We start from the raw sequence: 20,442 nt of genomic DNA on the forward strand, positions 1-20,442 counted from the left end.
TGCGATTCAGGCTGATGTTCTATTCACTGCACCACCACCTGGTCAGGCTATGTCAATTTTATAGTAATAAAACTGTATAAAAAGGAAAAATAAATGTAATGATAAGTGAAAGAAGAAAACACAAACATAGTATTTATTATGACCTCACTATATAGTCTGCAGCCCTGGCCAGGTAGAAAGTTCGTTAGACTGTCATCTCATCATGTCAAGGTTGCAGGCTCAATCCCCAGTCAGGACACATTCAAGAATCAACCAGCCTGACCAGGCAGTGGCGCAGTAGATAGAGCGTCAGACTGGGACACAGAGGACCCAGATTTGAAACTCCGACATTGCTGGCTTAAGCATGGGCTCATCTGGTTTGAGAAAGGCTCACCAGCTTGAGCCCAAGGTCACTGGCTGAAGCAAGAGGTCACTCGGTCTGCTGTAGCCCCCTGGTCAGGGCACATATGAGAAAGCAATCAATGAGAGTAAACTTAGGTGCTGCAACAAAGAATTGATGCTTCTTGTCTCTTTCCCTTCCGGTCTGTCCCTATCTGTCCTTCTCACTGTCTCTGACATACAAAAGAATCAACCAATAAATGCATAAGTGGGACAACAGCCTGATGGGTGGTGGTGCATCAACTTGGGAAGCTCAGGTCCTAGGTTTGAGACCCTGACGTCACCAGCTTGAATATGGGTTTATCTGGCTTGAGCACAGGCTCACCAGCTTGAGCATGGAATCACTGGCTTGAGCGTAGGATCAACATAATCCTATGGTCACTGGCTTGAGCCCAAGGCCATTCATTGGCTTGAGCAAGAGGTCACTGGTTTGGCTTGAGACACTAGTCAAGGTATGTGTGAGAAGCAATCAATGAACAACTACAGTGACACTACTGTGAGCTGATGCTTCTCATCTCTCTCCCTTCCTTTCTCTCTTTCTCACTCAAAAAATAAGTGGAACAACAAATCAATGTTTCTCTCTCACACCGTTCCTCTTTCTAACATCAATAAATAAAACAAAAACAATTTGCAATTGGCAAAAGAATATAAACAGTCCAAAATGCTAAAAGTAGCTGTTTCTAGGGGATGGGATTATAGGTCATCTTTCTTTTTCTAGCTACTTTTCTGTATTTTCCAATTTTCTCTTTACATTTATAAAAGCAAAGAGAAAATAAAGAAATTGAATTGTAAAGAAACATATGAAACCATAGAATTGTAACTATTACTACCATTATCACTACTTCCCCGACAGACAGACAGACAGACAGGTCGATCGATCGATAGATAGATAGATGAGAGAGAGAAAGAAAGAAGAAAGGAAGGGAGGGAGGAAAAAAAGAAAGAAAGAGAAACAAGCCTGACCTGTGGTGGCGCAGTGGATAAAGCGTCGACCTGGAAATACTGAGGTCACCGGTTCGAAACCCTGGGCTTGCCTGGTCAAGGCACATATGGGAGTTGATGTTTCCAGCTCCTCCCCACCTTCTCTCTCTGTCTCTCTCTCTGTCTCTCTCTCCTCTCTCCCTCCCTCTCTGTCTATCTCTCTCCCTTTCTCTCTCCTCTCTAAAATGAATAAATAAAATTAAAAAAAAAAGAAAAACAAAACCACAGTTAGGCTAGTGTCTTTTTTTTTAAAGATTTTATTTATTGATTTTAGAGTGAGGGTAGACAGAAAGGTTGGGGAGGGGAACAGGAAGCATCAACTTCCCATAGTAGTTAGTTCTCATATGTGCCTTGACCAGGCAAGCCCAGAAATTTTTTTTTAGATTTTATTTATTCATTTTTAGAGAGAGAGAGGGGATATATATATATAGAGAGAGAGAGAGAGAAAGAAAGAAAGGGGGGAGGAGCAGAAAGGATCAACTCCCATATGTGCCTTGACTAGGCAAGCCAGGGTTTTGAACTGGCGACCTCAGCATTCCAGGTCGACACTTTATCTACTGCACCACCACAGGTCAGGCTAGGCTAGTGTCTTAAAATTAATATATAAATAGGCATTAAAAACTTTGAACTTCAACTAAGATCAAACCATTAAAGTTGTTGAGTGCTATATCACAAAGGCAATGACAAGAGAAGTTTTATCGATAGATTTACCTCCAAAGATTAAAAATTGGTATTGTATTCTTTGTTAGGACTTTGTAATAAAGGTAAATTAGCTTGCTCTGAATCACAAAGTTAGTGGCAGAGATGGAGCTAGAGTTCAGGTTTCAAAATCCTTAGCCATTTTAACCTCCATTTTTAAAGCTATTTAGTAAAAAAACAAAAAACTATAACCAAATCAGTAACATGAATATATTGCTTAAAATTCTATGTACTAATGAGTATTACAAATCATCATTAGCTTGGGGAAAATAAATTCCAACCCATATTCTAAAGCAACTTTATGTCACTGTAAAATCTTTCACTGCCAAGATTCATACCTATTCTTACCTTTTAATCCCTCTGACAAGCAGAGAAGCCCAGGGCTGATGCATAGAGAGGCACCAGCCACCATCAAAGCCTTCTTGAAATTCATTATCCTGGATTCGCAACTGGTGCCGATTTAAGTTGAACTCTAGATCTGATTTTCCTGAATGGAAAGCCTTCTTCTGTGAGGCTGTCACTGTCTGGTCTATCCACTACACAGGAAAGAAATCAAACATAACAGTTCTGAAAATGGGAAAATCTGGAGTAGATATAAAAAATGAGATGAATACTAATAAAGAAATCATAGTGGTAACATACTCTTAGAAAATTTTATCCCATCATTGTCTGAAAAAGGGCCAAAAAAGCTGGAGAAGATATAAATTCAGCCTGAACAGGCGGTGGCACAATGGATAGAGCAGGGGTCCCCAAACTACGGCCCGCGGGCCGCATGCGGCCCCCTGAGGCCATTCATCCGGCCTCCGCTGCACTTCCGGAAGGGGCACCTCTTTCATTGGTGGTCAGTGAGAGGAGCATATTGACCATCTCATTAGCCAAAAGCAGGCCCATAGTTCCCATTGAAATACTGGTCAGTTTGTTGATTTAAATTTACTTGTTCTTTATTTTAAATATTGTATTTGTTACCGTTTTGTATTTTTACTTTAAAATAAGATATGTGCAGTGTGCATAGGGATTTTTTTATAGTTTTTTTTATAGTCCGGCCCTCCAACGGTCTGAGGGACAGTGAACTGGCCCCCTGTGTAAAAAGTTTGGGGACCCCTGGGATAGAGCGTCGAACTGGGATGTGGAGGACCCAGGTTCAAGACCCTGAGGTCGCCAGCTTGAGTGCAGGCTCATCTGGTTTGAGCAAAGTTCACCAGCTTGGACCCAAGGTCACTGGCTTGAGCAAGGGGTTACTTGGTCTGCTGAAGGCCCATGGTCAAGGCACATATGAAAAAGCAATCAATGAACAACTAAGGTGTCGCAACGAAAAACTAATAATTAATGCTCCTCATCTCTCTTAGTACCTGTCTGTCTGTCCTTATCTATCCCTCTCTCTGATTCTCTCTCTGTCTCTGTAAAAAAACAACAACAAAAACTTATATATAAACTCCGTGGGAGTCCCATTTATGGTAACAAGGTCCCATCTCTTTTTTTTTTAATTTTATTTTTTTTGTATTTTTCTGAAGCTGGAAACGTGGAGGCAGTCAGATTCCCGCATGCACCTGACCGGGATCCACCCGGCATGCCCACCAGGGGGCGATGCTCTGCCCATCTGGGGCGTCGCTCTGTTGGGAACAGAGCCATTCTAGCGCCTGAGGCAGAGGCCACGGAGCCATCCTCAGCATCCGGGCCATCTTTGCTCCAGTGGAGCCTTGGCTGCGGGAGAGGAAGAGGGAGACAGAGAGGAAGTAAAGGGGGAGGGGTGGAGAAGCAGATGGGCGCTTCTCCTGTGTGCCCTGGCCGGGAATCAAACCTGGGACTCCTGCACGCCAGGCCGACGCTCTACCACTGAGCCAACCGGCCAGGGCCCAAGGTCCCATCTTAAAGGATAATTAGACTTAAAATCTCCATAGAAAGCTTCCTGATTCCAGCATCAGCATAACTATCAGATCAAATAATTGGTCTGCAATTATTTCCACTCTATGCCTATTAATAATCCATACTGGATTCTGGACAATTTCCCAACATAAATCTATCAGCCAAATGAAGGGTCAACATTTTGGTCTGTACATTCTTCATGTGTTTAGGGGCAGGATGACATCCTGGTACCATAATAAAGCCACACAGATGTTGTTAGGGCCTACAGTTCTGACTATTGGATGCATGAAGCATTTTCTTACCCTGAATTAAACAACTCGTCCCCTAAAAAGAGGATGGAGCACTACAGAAACGAGGCTTCCATCATGTAAAGAGAAGAGAAAATTACAGGTACAGGTAATTAATTACAGGAAACTAAAGAGTCCCAACAGTAGTTCAGTAGAGAATGACAAGGGTTAATGTTTCTTCCACCCAGAGCAAGAAGACTGAACGCTCTGAAATTTAAGGGGAAAAAAGGAGACTTTATTAGAATGAAGTTAGGGTTAGTTGTCTTAATTTTTCTCACTTTTTTTTTTTTTTTGTATTTTTTCTGAAGTTGGAAATGGGGAGGCAGTCAGACAGACTCCCGTATGCGCCCGACAGGGATCCACCCGCATGCCCACCAGGGAGTGTCGCTCTGCCTCAATCAGAGCCATTCTAGCGCCTGAGGCAGAGGCCACAGAGCCATCCCCAGCGCCCGGGCCATCTTTGCTCCAATGGAGCCTCGGCTGCGGGAGGGGAAGAGAGAGACAGAGAGGAAGGAGAGGGGGAGGGGTGGAGAAGCAGATGGGCGCTTCTCCTGTGTGCCCTGGCCGGGAATCGAACCCGGGACTTCTGCATGCCAGGCCGACACTCTACCACTGAACCAACCGGCCAGGGCCGGTCAAATATTATTTCTTTTGTGACTCCTTTAGTGGGCCTCTGAACTCTCTCCTAAATTCATATTATACTTATGACATGTATCTATCAGAGCAATTACCTTAATGAATTGTAATATTTGTATTCAAACACATCTTCCCACTAAACTTGAAGTCCTTAAGGACAGGAACTGGGCCTTTATCTTTTAATTTCCCAGAACCTAGCAATGAAACTAGCTGATGAACAAATATTTCCAGTTAAACTGTCTATAGCACTGCTCTGATTGCAACTCTCTGTTTAAGAACTGTCCATAGCTCACATTTATTAACACAATAAAAATGTAAAAACTTCCACCTGACCTGTGGTGGCGCAGTGGATAAGGCACCAACCTGGAACGCTGAAGTTGCTGGTTTGAAACTTCAGCAAGGCACATATGACAAGCAACCAATAAACAGCTAGAGTGAAACAACTACTTCTTATTCTCCCACCCCTATGTAAAATCAATAAATAAAATATTTTTTAAAAAATGTGAAACTGCCTGTCCAGGCAGTGGCACAGTGGATAGAGTGTCAGCCTGGGATGCAGAGGACCCAGGTTCAAAACCTCCAGGTCACTGGCTTGAGCACAGGGCTGCTGGCTGGAGCATGGGATCATAGTCATGACCCCATGCTGGCTTGAGCAAGGGGTCACTGGCTTAGCTGGAGGCCCCTCTGTCAAGGTACGTATGAGAAAGCAATCAATGAACAACTAAGGTGCTACAATGAAGAATTGATGCTTCTCATCTCTCCCTATCTGTCCCCATCTGTCCCCCACGTATACCCCCACCCGCTAAAAAAAAACAAACAACTTCCTAGATAAACATTAAACTCTGGTATCTACCTACCTAACTCTATTTCTCATGATAATCCCTTTTATGAGTACTATCTGGATTGCCTAAATTCACTGTTCCATACACATATCTCCTGTGTTTTTGTGTAGCCATGCCTTATTCCTACAGTTCATTTAGCCTGGAATTTTTTTTCCCCATCATCCCCAAACATCTTTTATCTTGGACATTTACTTTTAATGCAGAGGTCTCAAACTTGCGGCCCGCCGAACAATTTTTTGTGGCCCGCAGACTAATCCACGAACTACAGTTTCTGGTCGTTTTGTGACACTGAAAAGTGTTGCGTAACAGTTGCCTTTTGTAGACCTAGTGCGGCCCGCCAAACGGCTGTGATCTTGCTCTGCGGCCCACATGCTGAGTTGAGTTTGAGACCCCTGTTTTAATGAATGCAAGCTTCCCTTATAAAAGCCTCTTTTACTCTCCTTAACTGAAAGTAGTCTTTCCCTCCTCCAGGTTTCTACCATACTTTATTTATATTTCCTTTAAGCTTGGAGTTACTTATCTAATCTTTTCCCCTACTAGTCTATGATTTCTTTGAAGATAGAAGTAATGTCTGGTTGATCCCTTTCTACTATGCTTATACATAGTAGATACTCAATGTACCTGAGTGGAAAATAAATGACAACAATGAATATCTGTATTAACGTATTAATTTAAGACATCGCTCTGCGGGACTACCCATATTCTATAAAATATACAGAAAAAAACATTAACAAAAGGACCATGGAGCCCTGGCTGGTTACCTCAGTCAGTTAAGAGCACACACAAGAAGGAACCAAAAAATACACAACTGAGTGGAATAACAAATGAATGCTCCTTCCCCCTCCTCTCTCTTCCTGTCTCTCTAAAAAAAAAAAAAAAAAAAAAAAAAAAAAAAAAAAAAAAATCAATAAAAATTAAGCTCTGGCTAGATAGCTCAGTTGGTTGGCATGCTGTTCCGGAGCACAAAGGTTGCTGGTTTGATTCTCAGAGCAGGGCACATACAGGAACAGTTCAATGTTCCTGACTCTCTTTCAAAAAAGGACCATGGAATTATTGTCTAAATCTCTACAGTACTAAACAAAACCTTCTTTTTGGAAATACTCAGATAATAATATAGGTCAATTTGTCAGAAGTGCTGCAAAAAATCTGGAATAAACTGAGCCAGAAAATAAGATCGGTGGGCGCGTTGAGAAAGCATAGCAGATTGGTATTTAAAGCGCATTAAAGAGGCACACTTAAAAGGAGAAATGCCTAGGACCAAACTTCTTTCATTATCAATTAAAGCAAAGATCCACTAACCTGGGGAGGGGGCTGGTACAGGTTGGGATTCACAAGAATTCCGAAAGGCTCTTCAGAAGATCTATCCAATTGGGTCAGTGGTTGGTTCAAGGTTCCACTGGCAATGGCCTGTATTGTCTCATCTAGTCTGTGATAACAAACCAAAGGATGCAATAATTGGTAATGTTCTATGCTCGAAATATCCTTACTTACCACCAATAAAAAACAAGCTTCTATAGTAATAAAGAGTAAAATTCAAAGAGAGGCTCATAGATGACCTCCTCCTTGTCCCTCCCCAACTTCCTGCTCTTCACTCCAAGACCCTAAGGAATATGAATTAGTAAAAGTTCCAGAATGCTAAGAAAGTAGGTAGGGCACACTACAATCATTTAACCTGATTATTTAAACTGCCAGGATTTGAAAAGTTGCCTAGAAATAGTCTGACCCACAGAAAAGTATTCTACGGCAGCCCATTTACTCAACATACTCGATTATTCCTTTGCCCACTCAGGAGTCCCTCTCTCCACTCCTCCATGCTGATCTGAATTCTAGCCTTGCTTCAAGGCCCAGAAGTTCTAACAATGCTCTCTACTGGCCCTACACAAAAGTGCTTCCTCCTTTCTCTGAAGTCCTATAGCACCTACTATTTAGTAATTGGATACATCGTATGGTTCTGTTTGCTATGACTATTTGGCTCTAATCCTATGTGATAATTTTCATTAGTGGAACTAATTCTACTGGATAGTAAGAGATCATAGGTCCTGCGGGAACCACATCTTATTCTACTCTATAGCACTACATTTCTTGCTGCTTTACTCCATGCCACTGCTGAATGCTTGACAAATGTAGATGATTAATTCTGAGGCACAATGTAATGAAAAGCTTCTTCCAGTAGCAAAAGCTGAACCTGATCTTGAATGCAATTAAAGAGATACTTATTAGGAACTTCTGATATGTAAGGCAACTCAAAAGTTTTAGAGCGTGTTTTTCTAAAGATTAAAATTTTTTTTTCAAGGAATTTGTCCACTTCACCTAGGTTGTCTAATTTTTGGCATACAGTTCTTCATAGTATTTTCTTACAATCCTTTGTATTTCTGCTGTGTCCATTGTTACTTCTCCATCCTCATTTCTAATTTTATTTGAGTCCTTTCTCTTTTTAACTTGGTGAGTCTGGCTAAGGGTTCATGGATCTTGTTTATTTTTTCAAAGAATCAGCTCTTGGTTTCACTGATCCTCTATTGCTTTTTTAGCCCCTATGTCATTTATTTCTGCTCTTATCTTTATTATTTCCTTCCTTCTACTTCCTCTAGGCCAGGGGTCCCCAAACTACGGTCCACGGGCCGCATGCGGCCCCCTGAGGCCATTTATCCAGCCCTGCTGCACTTCCAGAAGGGGTACCTCTTTCATTGGTGATCAGTGAGAGGAGTATAGTTCCCACTTGAAATACTGGTCAGTTTGTTGATTTAAATTTACTTGTTCTTTATTTTAAATATTGTATTTGTTCCTGTTTTGTTTTTTTACTTTAAAATAAGATATGTTCATAGTGATAGGGATTTGTTCATAGTTTTTTTATAGTCCGGCCCTCCAATGGTCTGAGGGACAGTGAACTGGCCCCCTGTGTAAAAAGTTTGGGGACCCCTGTTTTAGGCTTTACTTGCTGTTCTTTTTGTTGCAGGATTAAGGTTTTTTTTGAGCTTTTTCTAGCTTCTTAAGGTATGCCTGTAATGCTATGAACTTTCCTCTCAGAACTGCTTTTGCTGTGTCCTACAGATTTTGAGTTGTTTTATGCTCATTTTCATTTGTTTCAAGAAAATTTTTTATTTCTTCCTTGATCTCATTGTTGACCCAGTCGTCGTTTAATAACATGCTGTTTAGTTTCCAAGTGTTTGAGTGTTTTTCAGTTTTCCTATTGTAGTTGATTTCTAGTTTCATGCCAATGTGGTCAGAGAAGATGCTTGATATAGTTTCAATCTTAAATTTGTTGAGACTCATTTTATGCTCTAATATGTGGTCTATCCTAGAGAATGTACCATGAGCACTTGAAAAGAATGTATATTCTGCTGCTTTAGGGTGGAAGGTTCTAAAGATATCTATTAAATCCAGTTGATCTAGTGTATCCCTTAATTCTGTTGTTTCTTTGTTAATTTTCTTTCTTGAGGATCTATCCACTGATGTTAGTGGGGTATTGAAATCCCCTACTATTATAGTATTGCTGTTGATCTCTCCTTTTATGTCCATCAAAATCTGCTTTATATATTTAGGTGCTCCTATATTAGGTGCATATATATATTTATAATGGTTATCTCTTCCTGTTGGATTGCTACCTTTATCATTACGTAGTGACCTTCTTTATCCCTTACTATAGTCTTTGTTTTAAAGTCTATTTTGTCAGATAAGTATTGTTACCCCAACTTTTTTTCATTTCCACTTGCATGAAATATTTTTTTCCATCCTTTTACTTTCAGTCTATGTGTATCTTTCGTTTTGAGGTGCGTCTCCTGTAGACAGTATATGTACAGGTCCTGTTTTCTTATCCATTCAGCTACCCTATGTCTTTTGATTGGAGCACTTAATCCATTTACATTTAAGGTTATTACTGACAAGTAGTTGTTTATGGTCATTTTGTTCTTTAAAGTTATATTCTTCCTTTACTATATTCTTTTCCCCCTTTGTTCTGTTTACAACAGGCTCCTTAACATTTCTTACAGCATTGGTTTTGCTGTAATGAATTCCTTGAGTTTTTTTTATCTGAGCTTTTTATTTCTCCTTCGATTTTAAACGATAACCTTGCTGGATAAAGAAGTCTTGGTTGTAGGCCGGTAATGGCGAACCGTTTTATAAAAACCACCCACTTTTGCAGTGCTGGTCAACCTGGTCCTTCTCGCCCACTAGTGGGCGTTCCAGCTTTCCTGGTGGACCAATCGTGGCACCGTTTGGTTGCTCCGCTACTGGCCCACCATGAAAGCTGGAATGCCCACTAGTGGGCGAGAGGGACCAGGTTGACCAGCACTGCAAAAGTGGGTAGTTTTTATAAAAAGGTTTGCCATCACGGTTGTAGGCTCTTGTTCTGCATTACTTTGAATATGTCTTGCCATTCCCTTCTGACCTCAAGTGTTTCTGTTGAGAAGTCGGATGTCATCCTTATGGGGGCTCCTTTGTAGGTGATAGCCTTTTTTTCTCTAGCAGCTTTTAATATTTTCTCTTTTTCTCTCTGCTTTGGTATTTTAATGATGATGTGTCTTGGTGTAGATTTTTTTTGGGTTTCTCTTTAATGGAATTCTCTGTGCTTCTTGAACTTGTGTGACTTTTTTCCTGCATCAATTTAGGGAAGTTTTCAGCTATGATTTCATTGAATAAGGTCTCTAACCCTTGTTCTTTCTCTTCTTCTTCAGGAACCCCTATGATGCAGATGTTGTTTCTCTTTAGATTGTCACAGAGCTCTCTTAGAGTTTCCTCAGGTTTTTTTTAGTCTCTTTTCTTTATGCTGCTCTGCTTTCGTGCTTTCACTTATCTTGTCCTCTAAGTTGCTGATTTGATCCTCTACTTCATCCAGCCTGCTTTTAATTCCTTCCAGTATAGTCTTCATTTCTGATATTGTGTTTGTCATTTCTGTCTGGTTCTTCTTTATGATTTCCATGCCTTTTTTATCCTTTTAATTTCTTTATTGAAGTGTTCATTAAGTCCATCCATTGTAGCTTTGAGATCTTAAAGCATCCTAAAAATGACTATTTTATACTCTGCATCTGGTTATTTAATTACTTTCAATTTGTCCAAGACTTTATCAGAGGATTTATCTTGTTGAAGCATATGACTTATGCTTCTCTGCCTACCCATTATTCTCTATGACTTGTATGCTTCTTCCAGCTGTGATCTTCTTACCTAGTAGAGCCTCTTTGAAGTCTTTTTTTTTTTTTTTGGTGGGAGAGACAGAGAGAGTCAGAGAGAGGGACAGACAGGAAGGGAGAGAGATGAGAAACCTCAATTCTTCATTGCGGTTCCTTAATTGTTCATTGATTGATTTCTCATATGTGCCTTGACCAGGGGGCTACAGCAGAGTGAGTGACCCCTTGCTCGAGCCAGTGACTTTGGGCTCAAGCTGGTGAGCCTTGCTCAAACCAGATGAGCTCACGCTCAAGCTGGGTACCTCAGGGTTTCAAACCTGGGTCCTCCACATCCCAGTCCAATGCTCTATCCACTGCACCATTGCCTGGTCAAGTTGAAGTCTTGATTTGTTTGTTTTCTTCTCAGTTTTCTGAACTCAGTGGTAATCTTGTTTACTGATCTCAGCAGGGGGCTTATTTGGAGCTGTATTCAAAAATACAGTGGGTATAACCTGAAACTCTGAAGGCCTGATCTGCACCAGTTTCTCTCTGGGGCAGGGTGCTTTCTCAGTTTCAGTAGGGGGAGGTTATCTCAGATCTCCATGGAGACCTGAGTTATTGCCTGTTTTCAGCTGTCTTGTTGCTCTGATTGGAGCTGGAGAGTTTTCTGGAGGTGGGTCACCCGGAACCAGTTTAGGCTTGTGCTTTGTTGATGGTTCAACCCCTCCCCCACCTATGGCTGCCTCCAGACTGAATGAGTCACCTTCTCAGGTCATTCCATGCATTCCTCTGCCCATCACTGTCTGTCTCTCTTTCCCCAGTTTCCTTTTGGAAGACAAGCCAGCCTTCTCAGCTTACCTTGTTCCCAGGTCCCCAGGCAAGTGGCTGTGAGCAATATTCTCTGCTCTACTCCTTGTAATGAGAGACCTTCTGTACTCTCAGTCTCACCCCACCTTTGCTCCTGGAAGCAGGGGAAACCCTCCGCACCTCAGCGCTCCCTACTAGGCTCAGTGTGGCTTCTTCTTTGCTCCTTAGTTTTTTAGACCTGTTCTTTTAATCCAAAGTTGGTTTTTCACACTGATTGTTCCTAAATTAATTTGTAATCCAGTTTGGTGGTGTGAGCTGGGAGTCTGTGCGTCTGCCTACTCTGCTGTCATCTTGGTTCTCCCTAGAGCAGTGTTTTTCAATCACTGGTCCATGGACTGGCCCACCAGAAATTTTGTGCTGGTCCGCAAAAGAGTTAAGTACCCTGATGTTGTTTGAAGATTACAGACCCAATGGTGTTGATCGAATTCACTTATGCTCAAGGTGATTTCTGCCTTAATGGTTTCCAAAATAATTCTCTTATTTTCACCAATCCTCAAGTGTCAAAAGGTTAAAAAAAAACCCACTGGTTTAGAGGACATGATTCCTGCCTTCAAGAAGCTTTGATTCTAAGTGGTAGGTTTAAGACAGCTAAAAAGATGATGAACATGACAGGATATATATTTTTTTTTTTCATTTTTCTGAAGCTGGAAACAGGGAGAGACAGTCAGACAGACTCCCGCATGCGCCCGACCGGGATCCACCCGGCACGCCCACCAGGGGGTGACGCTCTGCCCACCAGGGGGCGATGCTCTGCCCATCCTGGGCGTCGCCATGTTGCGACCCTCCTGGGTGTCGCCATATTGCGACCAGAGCCACTCTAGCGCCTGGGGCAGAGGCCACAGAGCCATCTCCAGCGCCCGGGCCATCTTTTGCTCCAATGGAGCCTTGGCTGCGGGAGGGGAAGAGAGAGACAGAGAGGAAGGCGCGGCGGAGGGGTAGAGATGCAAATGGGCGCTTCTCCTATGTGCCCTGGCCGGAAATCGAACCCGGGTCCTCCGCACGCTAGGCCGACGCTCTACCGCTGAGCCAACCGGCCAGGGCCAACAGGATATTATTAATACTATTAGGCACCACCTATCTGGCAGTTTTCATTCTATCATCACATTTGCTGTACTAAGTAGGTTCAAGAGAGAGGCAGATATTTGAGAGGCATAGATTGAGGAAGGGATTTCCAAATCAAAGGAAAAGCAAACACAAGGGCATGAAGCTTTAAAAAAAAAAAAAAAAGAAAGAGTATGAGAATTTGAAGGAAGAGAAAGTCTTTTTTTTTTTTTTTTTTGCATTTTTCTGAAGCTGGAAACAGGGAGAGACAGTCAGACAGACTCCCGCATGCGCCCGACCGGGATCCACCCGGCACGCCCACCATGGGGCGATGCTCTGCTCATCCTGGGCGTCGCCATGTTGCGACCAGAGCCACTCTAGCGCCTGAGGCAGAGGCCACAGAGCCATCCCCAGCGCCCGGGCCATCTTTGCTCCAATGGAGCCTTGGGTGCGGGAGGGGAAGAGAGAGACAGAGAGGAAAGCGCGGCGGAGGGGTGGAGAAGCAAATGGGCGCTTCTCCTGTGTGCCCTGGCCGGGAATCGAACCCGGGTCCTCCGCACGCTAGGCCGACGCTCTACCGCTGAGCCAACCGGCCAGGGCGAGGAAGAGAAAGTCTAAAATGGTGGTGGGGAAGGAAAATCTGAAGGAAGGAAATAGATGTAAGACATAGTACAGTGGTAGGTATGTCCAAAAGTCCATAATGTATAAAAGAAATAATACAAAAAGCTAACCAATACATTTTCAGAATGTTCAGATTTACTAGTATACAACCAAAGCATAGAAACATAAATAAAAATTATGATAAAATATCATTTTCCATGTGTTACAATGGGAAATATTTTTTAAAACTATTGAGAAGGAAATAAAGAAACTAGCATTTGAAAACTGGTGTATAGCTGATAAGCTAAAAAGTATGCACAATTTAAATTTTGAGATACTGCCCAATTTCAGTCCTAAAAAAAGGCTGCACCCTTTTGTTTTTTTTTATTCGCTCTATAGTGATTGTTCTTGTAAAAGCAATCCATTTTTATTATGCATAAACTGGAAAATACAAATTAATCAAAACAAAATTAAAAATTCCTAAACCCATCATCCAAAAATAATTTTATTTTTTATTTATATCTTTATTTTTTATTATATCTTTTATATATATACAGAAGAGGTGAGAACAAATTAATTACATTGAAGCTAGTGGTAGAATTTCTTGTAGGAAGAGAATGACCTTTGTTTAGGAAAATTCTATGATGGATTTTCCAGGTACGAAAGAGAAAAGCCAAAAATTAAGCCTTGTAGAAAACACTACTCTGTTCACTAATATCCAGTTGTGTGTGTGTGTGTGTGTGTGTGAGAGAGAGAGAGAGCGAGAGAGAGCGAGCGAGAGAGAGAGATACGTATCATTTTCAAAACAGAAAACAGAGCAAGATTTCTGTGTTTTCTTTTCAGTACTGTGCTGGAGCCAATATGCATATCTATTCTCAACTCTAAGTTACCATAATGGCAATTTTATTCAACAGACTATTTTTTAGAGCAGTTTTAAGTTCACGGTACAACTGAATGTAAAGTTGAGATTTCTCATATACTCCTGTTCCCTCACATGCAGAGCTTCCCCCATTATCAAACATTCCTTATTAGAGCGGTACATTTGTAACAACTAATTAACTTATAGTGACACATCATTATGACACAAAATCCATAGTATACATTAGAGTTCACTCTTGGTGTTAAGGCTGTACCATTTTTTAAATTTATTTGTTTTACTGCAGGGGGGCTCCCTATGTGATTTTAAACACACATCCATATATACTTAGTGCAGAATTGGGGACAGGCCCTCTGCTGTGTAGTTCACACTAATCATTGTTTATGTTCACATGAACACATGGGACAGAACTCATAGTCTAGTCTTGCTTGTGCTTGTTTACCTCCTAAAAAGGCATCCAACTGTAGGATATATGATTATCACCAAGCTATATACCTTAAAGAAGCTGTACCATTTTAACACTCCCATCCACAGTAAAAGAGCATACTCATTTTTCTACACTCACAGATTATGCAATATTATATATATATATTTTATTGCAGCCAATTTAATGATAGACTGTTTAAAAGTCTGCACTTCTTTGATAACTAGTTGAGCATTTTTCAAATGTTTAATAATTACTTGTATTTCCTCATCTGTAAATTGTCTATTTTTAGCCTTTGTCCATTTTTCTACTGAATTTCTTTTGTCTTTTTCTTTTAATTTGCAGAAAGTGTTTATGTTTTTATATAGAATGAATATTACTCTTTAACTGTTAAAAATGTTAAAATTATTTCCTCTCAATATAGTAATTTTTTACTTTATTGTATGTCTTTTTGACTTCTGTGATTTATATCCTGCTTAGAAAGAGATTTATCACACCAAGACTATTCTCCTATATTTCTATATTTCTTTCACTTCTTTTAAACGGAACTCTTTAATCAAGTTTATTATCATAGCTTGATTTAAGGTAGAGAGCTACTGCAGTTTTTTTAAGCTATTGGTCAATTGTCTCATCATATATTTAATCTTTTTCTTACTGTTTAGAAATACTACCTCATCAACTACAAAATTTACACACATATAGACACATACTCATGCACACATACATAAACAATGCAGACACACAGAGGTCTCTTTCTGGATTCTGTTATATTTCATTGATCTATTTCTATGCCCAAACTGTACCTCATTGTGTTAAAAAGTTTTTTATAAAACTACACTAATTACCCAGTAGGACCAGTTCCCCTCCCTGTTGATTTTAAAAATATTCTTCACTACTCTTATGTTTCTATTCCAAATGAATATATATATTTTTTTAATCAACAAAAATAACAGATCTATTAGAGGGGGCAAATCTTTATATTCAAATCACCCTCTTCTTTCGGACCCTTTCTGCTGCTACCCACTTACTTGCTATGATACTCAGCTAGTGGATTTTCATCTTCCACAATCTTCCTTCCTGCAAAGTCAATGGTGATCTTCTTAGAGAGCCGAGAAGCATGTCGAAATTCTCTCAGTTCCTCCTCTCGCTTCTGCAGAGTTTCCCGCTCAATTTTGGACAACCACTGGTTAGAATCACTGGCAAAGTAATCTGATTCATCATCAATTACCTGGGTCCTTCGAATGCTAAGAAAAGAAAAAAAGAACGTGTAATGAGATCATCTATTGACAAATAGGGTCTTAATTACTGGGAAATTTTTTTTAAAAATTGATTTGAAAGAGAAAGAGAGAAAGAGAAAGACAGAAAGAGCGATCTGTTACTGTATGGGCTGTGAATGGAGATCGAACCAGCAACCTTTGCATGTCAGCATGATGCTTTTATCAACCAAGCTATCTAGCCAAGACTCCTGGGAAATTTTCAAGGCAACTCACTATTAAGCTGACCTAAAGGTTATTATTATCTCAGGTATGGATGCCCAAGAATGTTATAAAACCAGGTCAAGCTCTGCCTAGTTCCCATCTTCTACATATATCTTATCCCCACTGCAGGCTTGGCTCAGCTTCTAAAACAAATCTCATCCTCAGGCAGGAAAAGACAGCACCATAACCCACTGTCCTTCTAGCTTTACTCCTGCGCTATTCTTAATCTTCTGAAAACTGGGCTTATGCCTGCTTTGCTGCATCTGAGTTCATATCTTGGCAGCTTACTTAATATTGTAGTCTCTCAAAAATTGGGACCCAGTCTATTCTTATTAGGCCCAATTGCTATCCTTTCCCTTAGAAACTAATGTTCTAATCTGGACTCTCAGTCCTATGGCTTACTATCAGGACACTCCACTACTCTACTACTGTATGTCAGCCACTTTCCCCCAAATCTCCAGTCCCTCACTAATACACTGGCCAAATTCCGTGATATGATAATCAGGCCTATTTCTAAGATTATACCAATGAAGAAAATGTGAACTAGAAGAAATCTTGATCCACCCTCTCATTCTACAGATAATAAACCCAGGGCTCACAGAAGTTAAGTGGCTACTCTAAAGTCACAAATCAACAAGATTTGTGCATAACTACAAATGTGTAATATACATGGGCATATGGAAACACTAAAATCATACTCATATATTGATTTCAATTATTCAGGACTCAGCTTTAAAGTAGAGAGAGTGGGATGTTTAAGAGGACTCAGAAGAAAACTAGTCATATATGTGAACCTAAATAATAAAAGTGGTGGCCCTGGCCAGGTAGTTCAGTCGATAGCACACAGTCCCAGAGCGCCATGGTTGCAGGATTGATCCTCAGTCAGGGCACATACGAGAAGCAACTAGTGAGGGCACAACTAAGTAGAATAACAAGTTGATGCTTCTCTCACTCCCTCTCTTTTCCCCTCAAATCAATGAAAAAAAAATTTTTTTTAAATAATGAAAAAGTAGTGCCTTTGAACACAACAGCAAAAGGGCAACATTAATAGGGACACTTTTCCAGTTTTTATTTATTAAGAAATGTATTCCATGTCTAATTCTAGTTCTAATGTTAAGTTTTACTGAGTAGGGCTACAGATGATATTTAAAGTATTTTTTATTTATTTATTCATTTTAGAGAGGAGAGGGAGAGACACAGAGAGAGAGAGACAGAGAGACAGAGGGAGAGAGAAGGGGGGGAGGAGCTGGAAGCATCAACTCCCATATGTGCCTTGACCAGGCAAGCCCAGGGTTTTGAACCGGCAACCTCAGCATTTCCAGGTCGACGCTTTATCCACTGTGCCACCACAGGTCAGGCCGATATTTAAAGTATTAAAAGTAAATAAGGCCTGGCCAGTGGTGGTTCAGTGGATGAAGTGTCAATGAGGAACACTGAGGTTGCAGGTTTGAAACTCTGGGTTTGCCTGGATAAGGCGCATATGACAACCAATCAATGAAAAACTAATGTAAAGCAGCTATGAGTTAATACTTCTCTCTCTATCACCCCCTACCCTCATATCCTCTTTCTGTAAAAGCAATAAATAAAATCTTAAAAGAGTAAATATGGAGTTATAAATCTTCTGATGGGCTTACTTAAAAAAGTTTTCAAAATTTTATCTCATATATTCATAGCAAACAGTTTGGTAGTAGTAGGTATGTCTAACCAAAGGATGTGAGGGATATACTACCAGATCAGTTGCAGTAAGTAAAAGATTTAGGATCTCTCTAAGAACCCTCATATTCTCTTTTTTTTTTAATTTGGTGGGTATTTTGTGTTTTTTGGGGTTTTTTTTTTTTTTTTGTATTTTTCCAAAGCTGGAAATGGGGAGAGACAGTCAGACTCCCGCATGCGCCTGACCGGGATCCACCCGGCACGCCCACCAGGGGGCGACGCTCTGCCCGCCAGGGGGCGATGCTCTGCCCCTCGAGGGCGTCGCTATGTTGCGACCAGAGCCACTCTAGCGCCTGGAGCAGAGGCCGAGGAGCCATCCCCAGCACCCGGGCCATCTTAGCTCCAATGGAGCCTCGCTGCGGGAGGGGAAGACAGAGACAGAGAGGAAGGAGAGGGGGAGGGGTGGAGAAGCAGATGGGCACTTCTCCTGTATGCCCTGGCTGGGAATCGAACCCGGGACCCCTTGCACGCCAGGCCGACGCTCTACCACTGAGCCAACCGGCCAGGGCCAGAACCCTCACATTCACACGCCATTAGAGAAGTGAGAATTTAAGTTCTATTTAAATAATTGTTTGTTTGTTTGTTTACCATTAACTGGTTTTCAATATATGAATTTGGTCCAAAAGAAGAAAAAAATGAGAGAAATAAAAAATAGAACAAATTCTGTCTTCCAAAGAAAAGATAGTAAAGGAGTGTAAAAGCCAAATTAGGTACATTTTAATATACTGATCATTGACTCAGAAAACATTGTCAAAGGGAAGGAGAAGGGTAAATCATGCCTTCCCATGATATGACATTATCTACACACTCAAAGAGGCAACTTCTCATAGATTCTCCAGAGTGCAGCACAACAATTTGCCATGGTAATAAGCACTCTAATGCGCCAAAAATCAACAAATGTTTCAGTATAGGAGCCTCTTGGTGGGAGCCTATCTCATTCAAACATAGATTCAAAAACAAGATGTAGGCCTCCTATGTTATTTTCCTATAAACTTTTCCATATTCCACCACTAAGAATGTTTTAATGGGGAGAATCTGGGGACTAATTTACTTCTTAGCATTTGGTATTTTAGCCACATCATACCTAGTTCTGTCAAATTCTAACAGTTTGTCTTTATGCTTGATAGCCTTTTCTAGACCAGACTTAAATCGCAATTCTTGATGAGGAAGAAGGTCCTTGGTAGAGATGTCCACCTTTCCAGAATTTTCTGTCCCTGAAATTCAATAAGGAAATCAAACGGTGTCAGCCTATAATTCAAATTAGTTGTATCACTGTGCAGCAAAAAATGAAATATAAGAGAATCTGGTTCTGCCCAATAATTAACAATCTTCATTTCAACAGAAAGCTAACAATTGCCAAGACAGTGCTTGATGCTATAATCAGTTCTAAATAAACATTAAGCTCTATTTCCTCCCTTATGGAAATTTAGATCACCAAGAGTATCAAACTGCTTAACAACACAATGTAAAATGCCTTATAAATTAAAAACTTTATCGAGTAGGACTGAATATCACCTGTAAACACACTTTGCATAACAAAACTACAAACTAAATAATGGGGAAAAAGAAATTGCAAAAAGGAGATAGAAATAATGAAAACTTATTATATGCTAAGGCACTCAATATATATATTATATACTGCTTCAAAAAGTTCATATGAAGCAATAAAATATCCCCTAATTTTTCTGAGCAGTATATTATTTAATCCTCACAATAATCTTGTTAGAAAGGTGGTATTATTTTTGTTTTACAATAAGAAACTAAAGTTCAAAAACGATCAACTGAGTACACTCAGAAATCAGAAAGTAGAAGCAAGCCTGACCAGGTGGTGGCACAGTGGATAGAGCGTTGGCCTGGGATGCAGAGGACTCAAGTTCGAAACCCCAAGGTTGCCGACTTGAGTGCGGGCTCATCTGGTTTGAGCACAGTCTCACTAGCTTGAGTGCAAGGTCACTGGCTTGAGCCAGTGGGATCACAGACATGACCTCCTGGTCTCTGGCTTGAGCCCCCTGGTGGCTGGCTTGAACAAGGGGTCAAAGGCTCAGCTGGAGCCCTGCCTCCTGTCAAGGCACAAATATTAGAAAGCAATGAATAACAAAGATGCTGCAATGAAAAGCTGATGCTTCTTATCTCTCCCTTCCTGTTTGTCTTTCCCTGTCTGTCCCACCCCCCCCACTAAAAAAAAAAATACATTTTTTAAAAAGGTAGGAACAGGCTCTGGCCGGTTGGCTCAGCGGTAGAGCGACGGCCTGGCGTGTGGGGGACCCAGGTTCGATTCCCGGCTAGGGCACATAGGAGAAGCGCCCATTTGCTTCTCTACCCCCCCCCTCCTTCCTCTCTGTCTCTCTCTTCCCCTCCCGCAGCCGAGGCTCCATTGGAGCAAAGATGGCCCGGGTGCTGGGGATGGCTCCTTGGCCTCTGCCCCAGGCGCTAGAGTGGCTCTGGTCGCGGCAGAGCATCGCCCCCTGGTGGACAGAGCGTAGCCCCTGGTGGGCGTGCCGGGTGGATCCCGGTCGGGCGCATGCGGGAGTCTGTCTGACTGTCTCTCCCCATTTCCAGCTTCAGAAAAATACAAAAAAAGAAAAAGAAAAATTTGAAGAAAAAAAAAAAAAAGGTAGGAACAAAATGTAAATTTAAGTCTAAGTCTACAGCCCATA

At 41.1% G+C, this 20,442-nt stretch overlaps 1 protein-coding gene across 3 annotated transcripts in view; it reads right to left on the reverse strand.

Annotated features, from left to right (window-relative positions):
- The window catches only part of TRIP4 (thyroid hormone receptor interactor 4), an 87,337-nt gene that overhangs the window by 36,842 nt on the left and 30,053 nt on the right, over positions 1–20,442 (reverse strand). For all 3 annotated transcript variants that reach the window (XM_066273990.1, XM_066273992.1, XM_066273991.1), the window contains 4 exons: positions 18,870–18,999; positions 15,623–15,838; positions 6,986–7,112; positions 2,407–2,594 (listed from right to left, as the gene is read on the reverse strand). In XM_066273990.1, coding sequence (XP_066130087.1) covers positions 2,407–2,594; positions 6,986–7,112; positions 15,623–15,838; positions 18,870–18,999 — 661 coding nt within the window. The remainder of the gene's footprint in view (positions 1–2,406; positions 2,595–6,985; positions 7,113–15,622; positions 15,839–18,869; positions 19,000–20,442) is intronic.

Source organism: Saccopteryx bilineata, chromosome 4 (genome assembly GCF_036850765.1).
Source record: "Saccopteryx bilineata isolate mSacBil1 chromosome 4, mSacBil1_pri_phased_curated, whole genome shotgun sequence".
Taxonomy (NCBI): Eukaryota; Metazoa; Chordata; class Mammalia; order Chiroptera; family Emballonuridae; genus Saccopteryx; species Saccopteryx bilineata.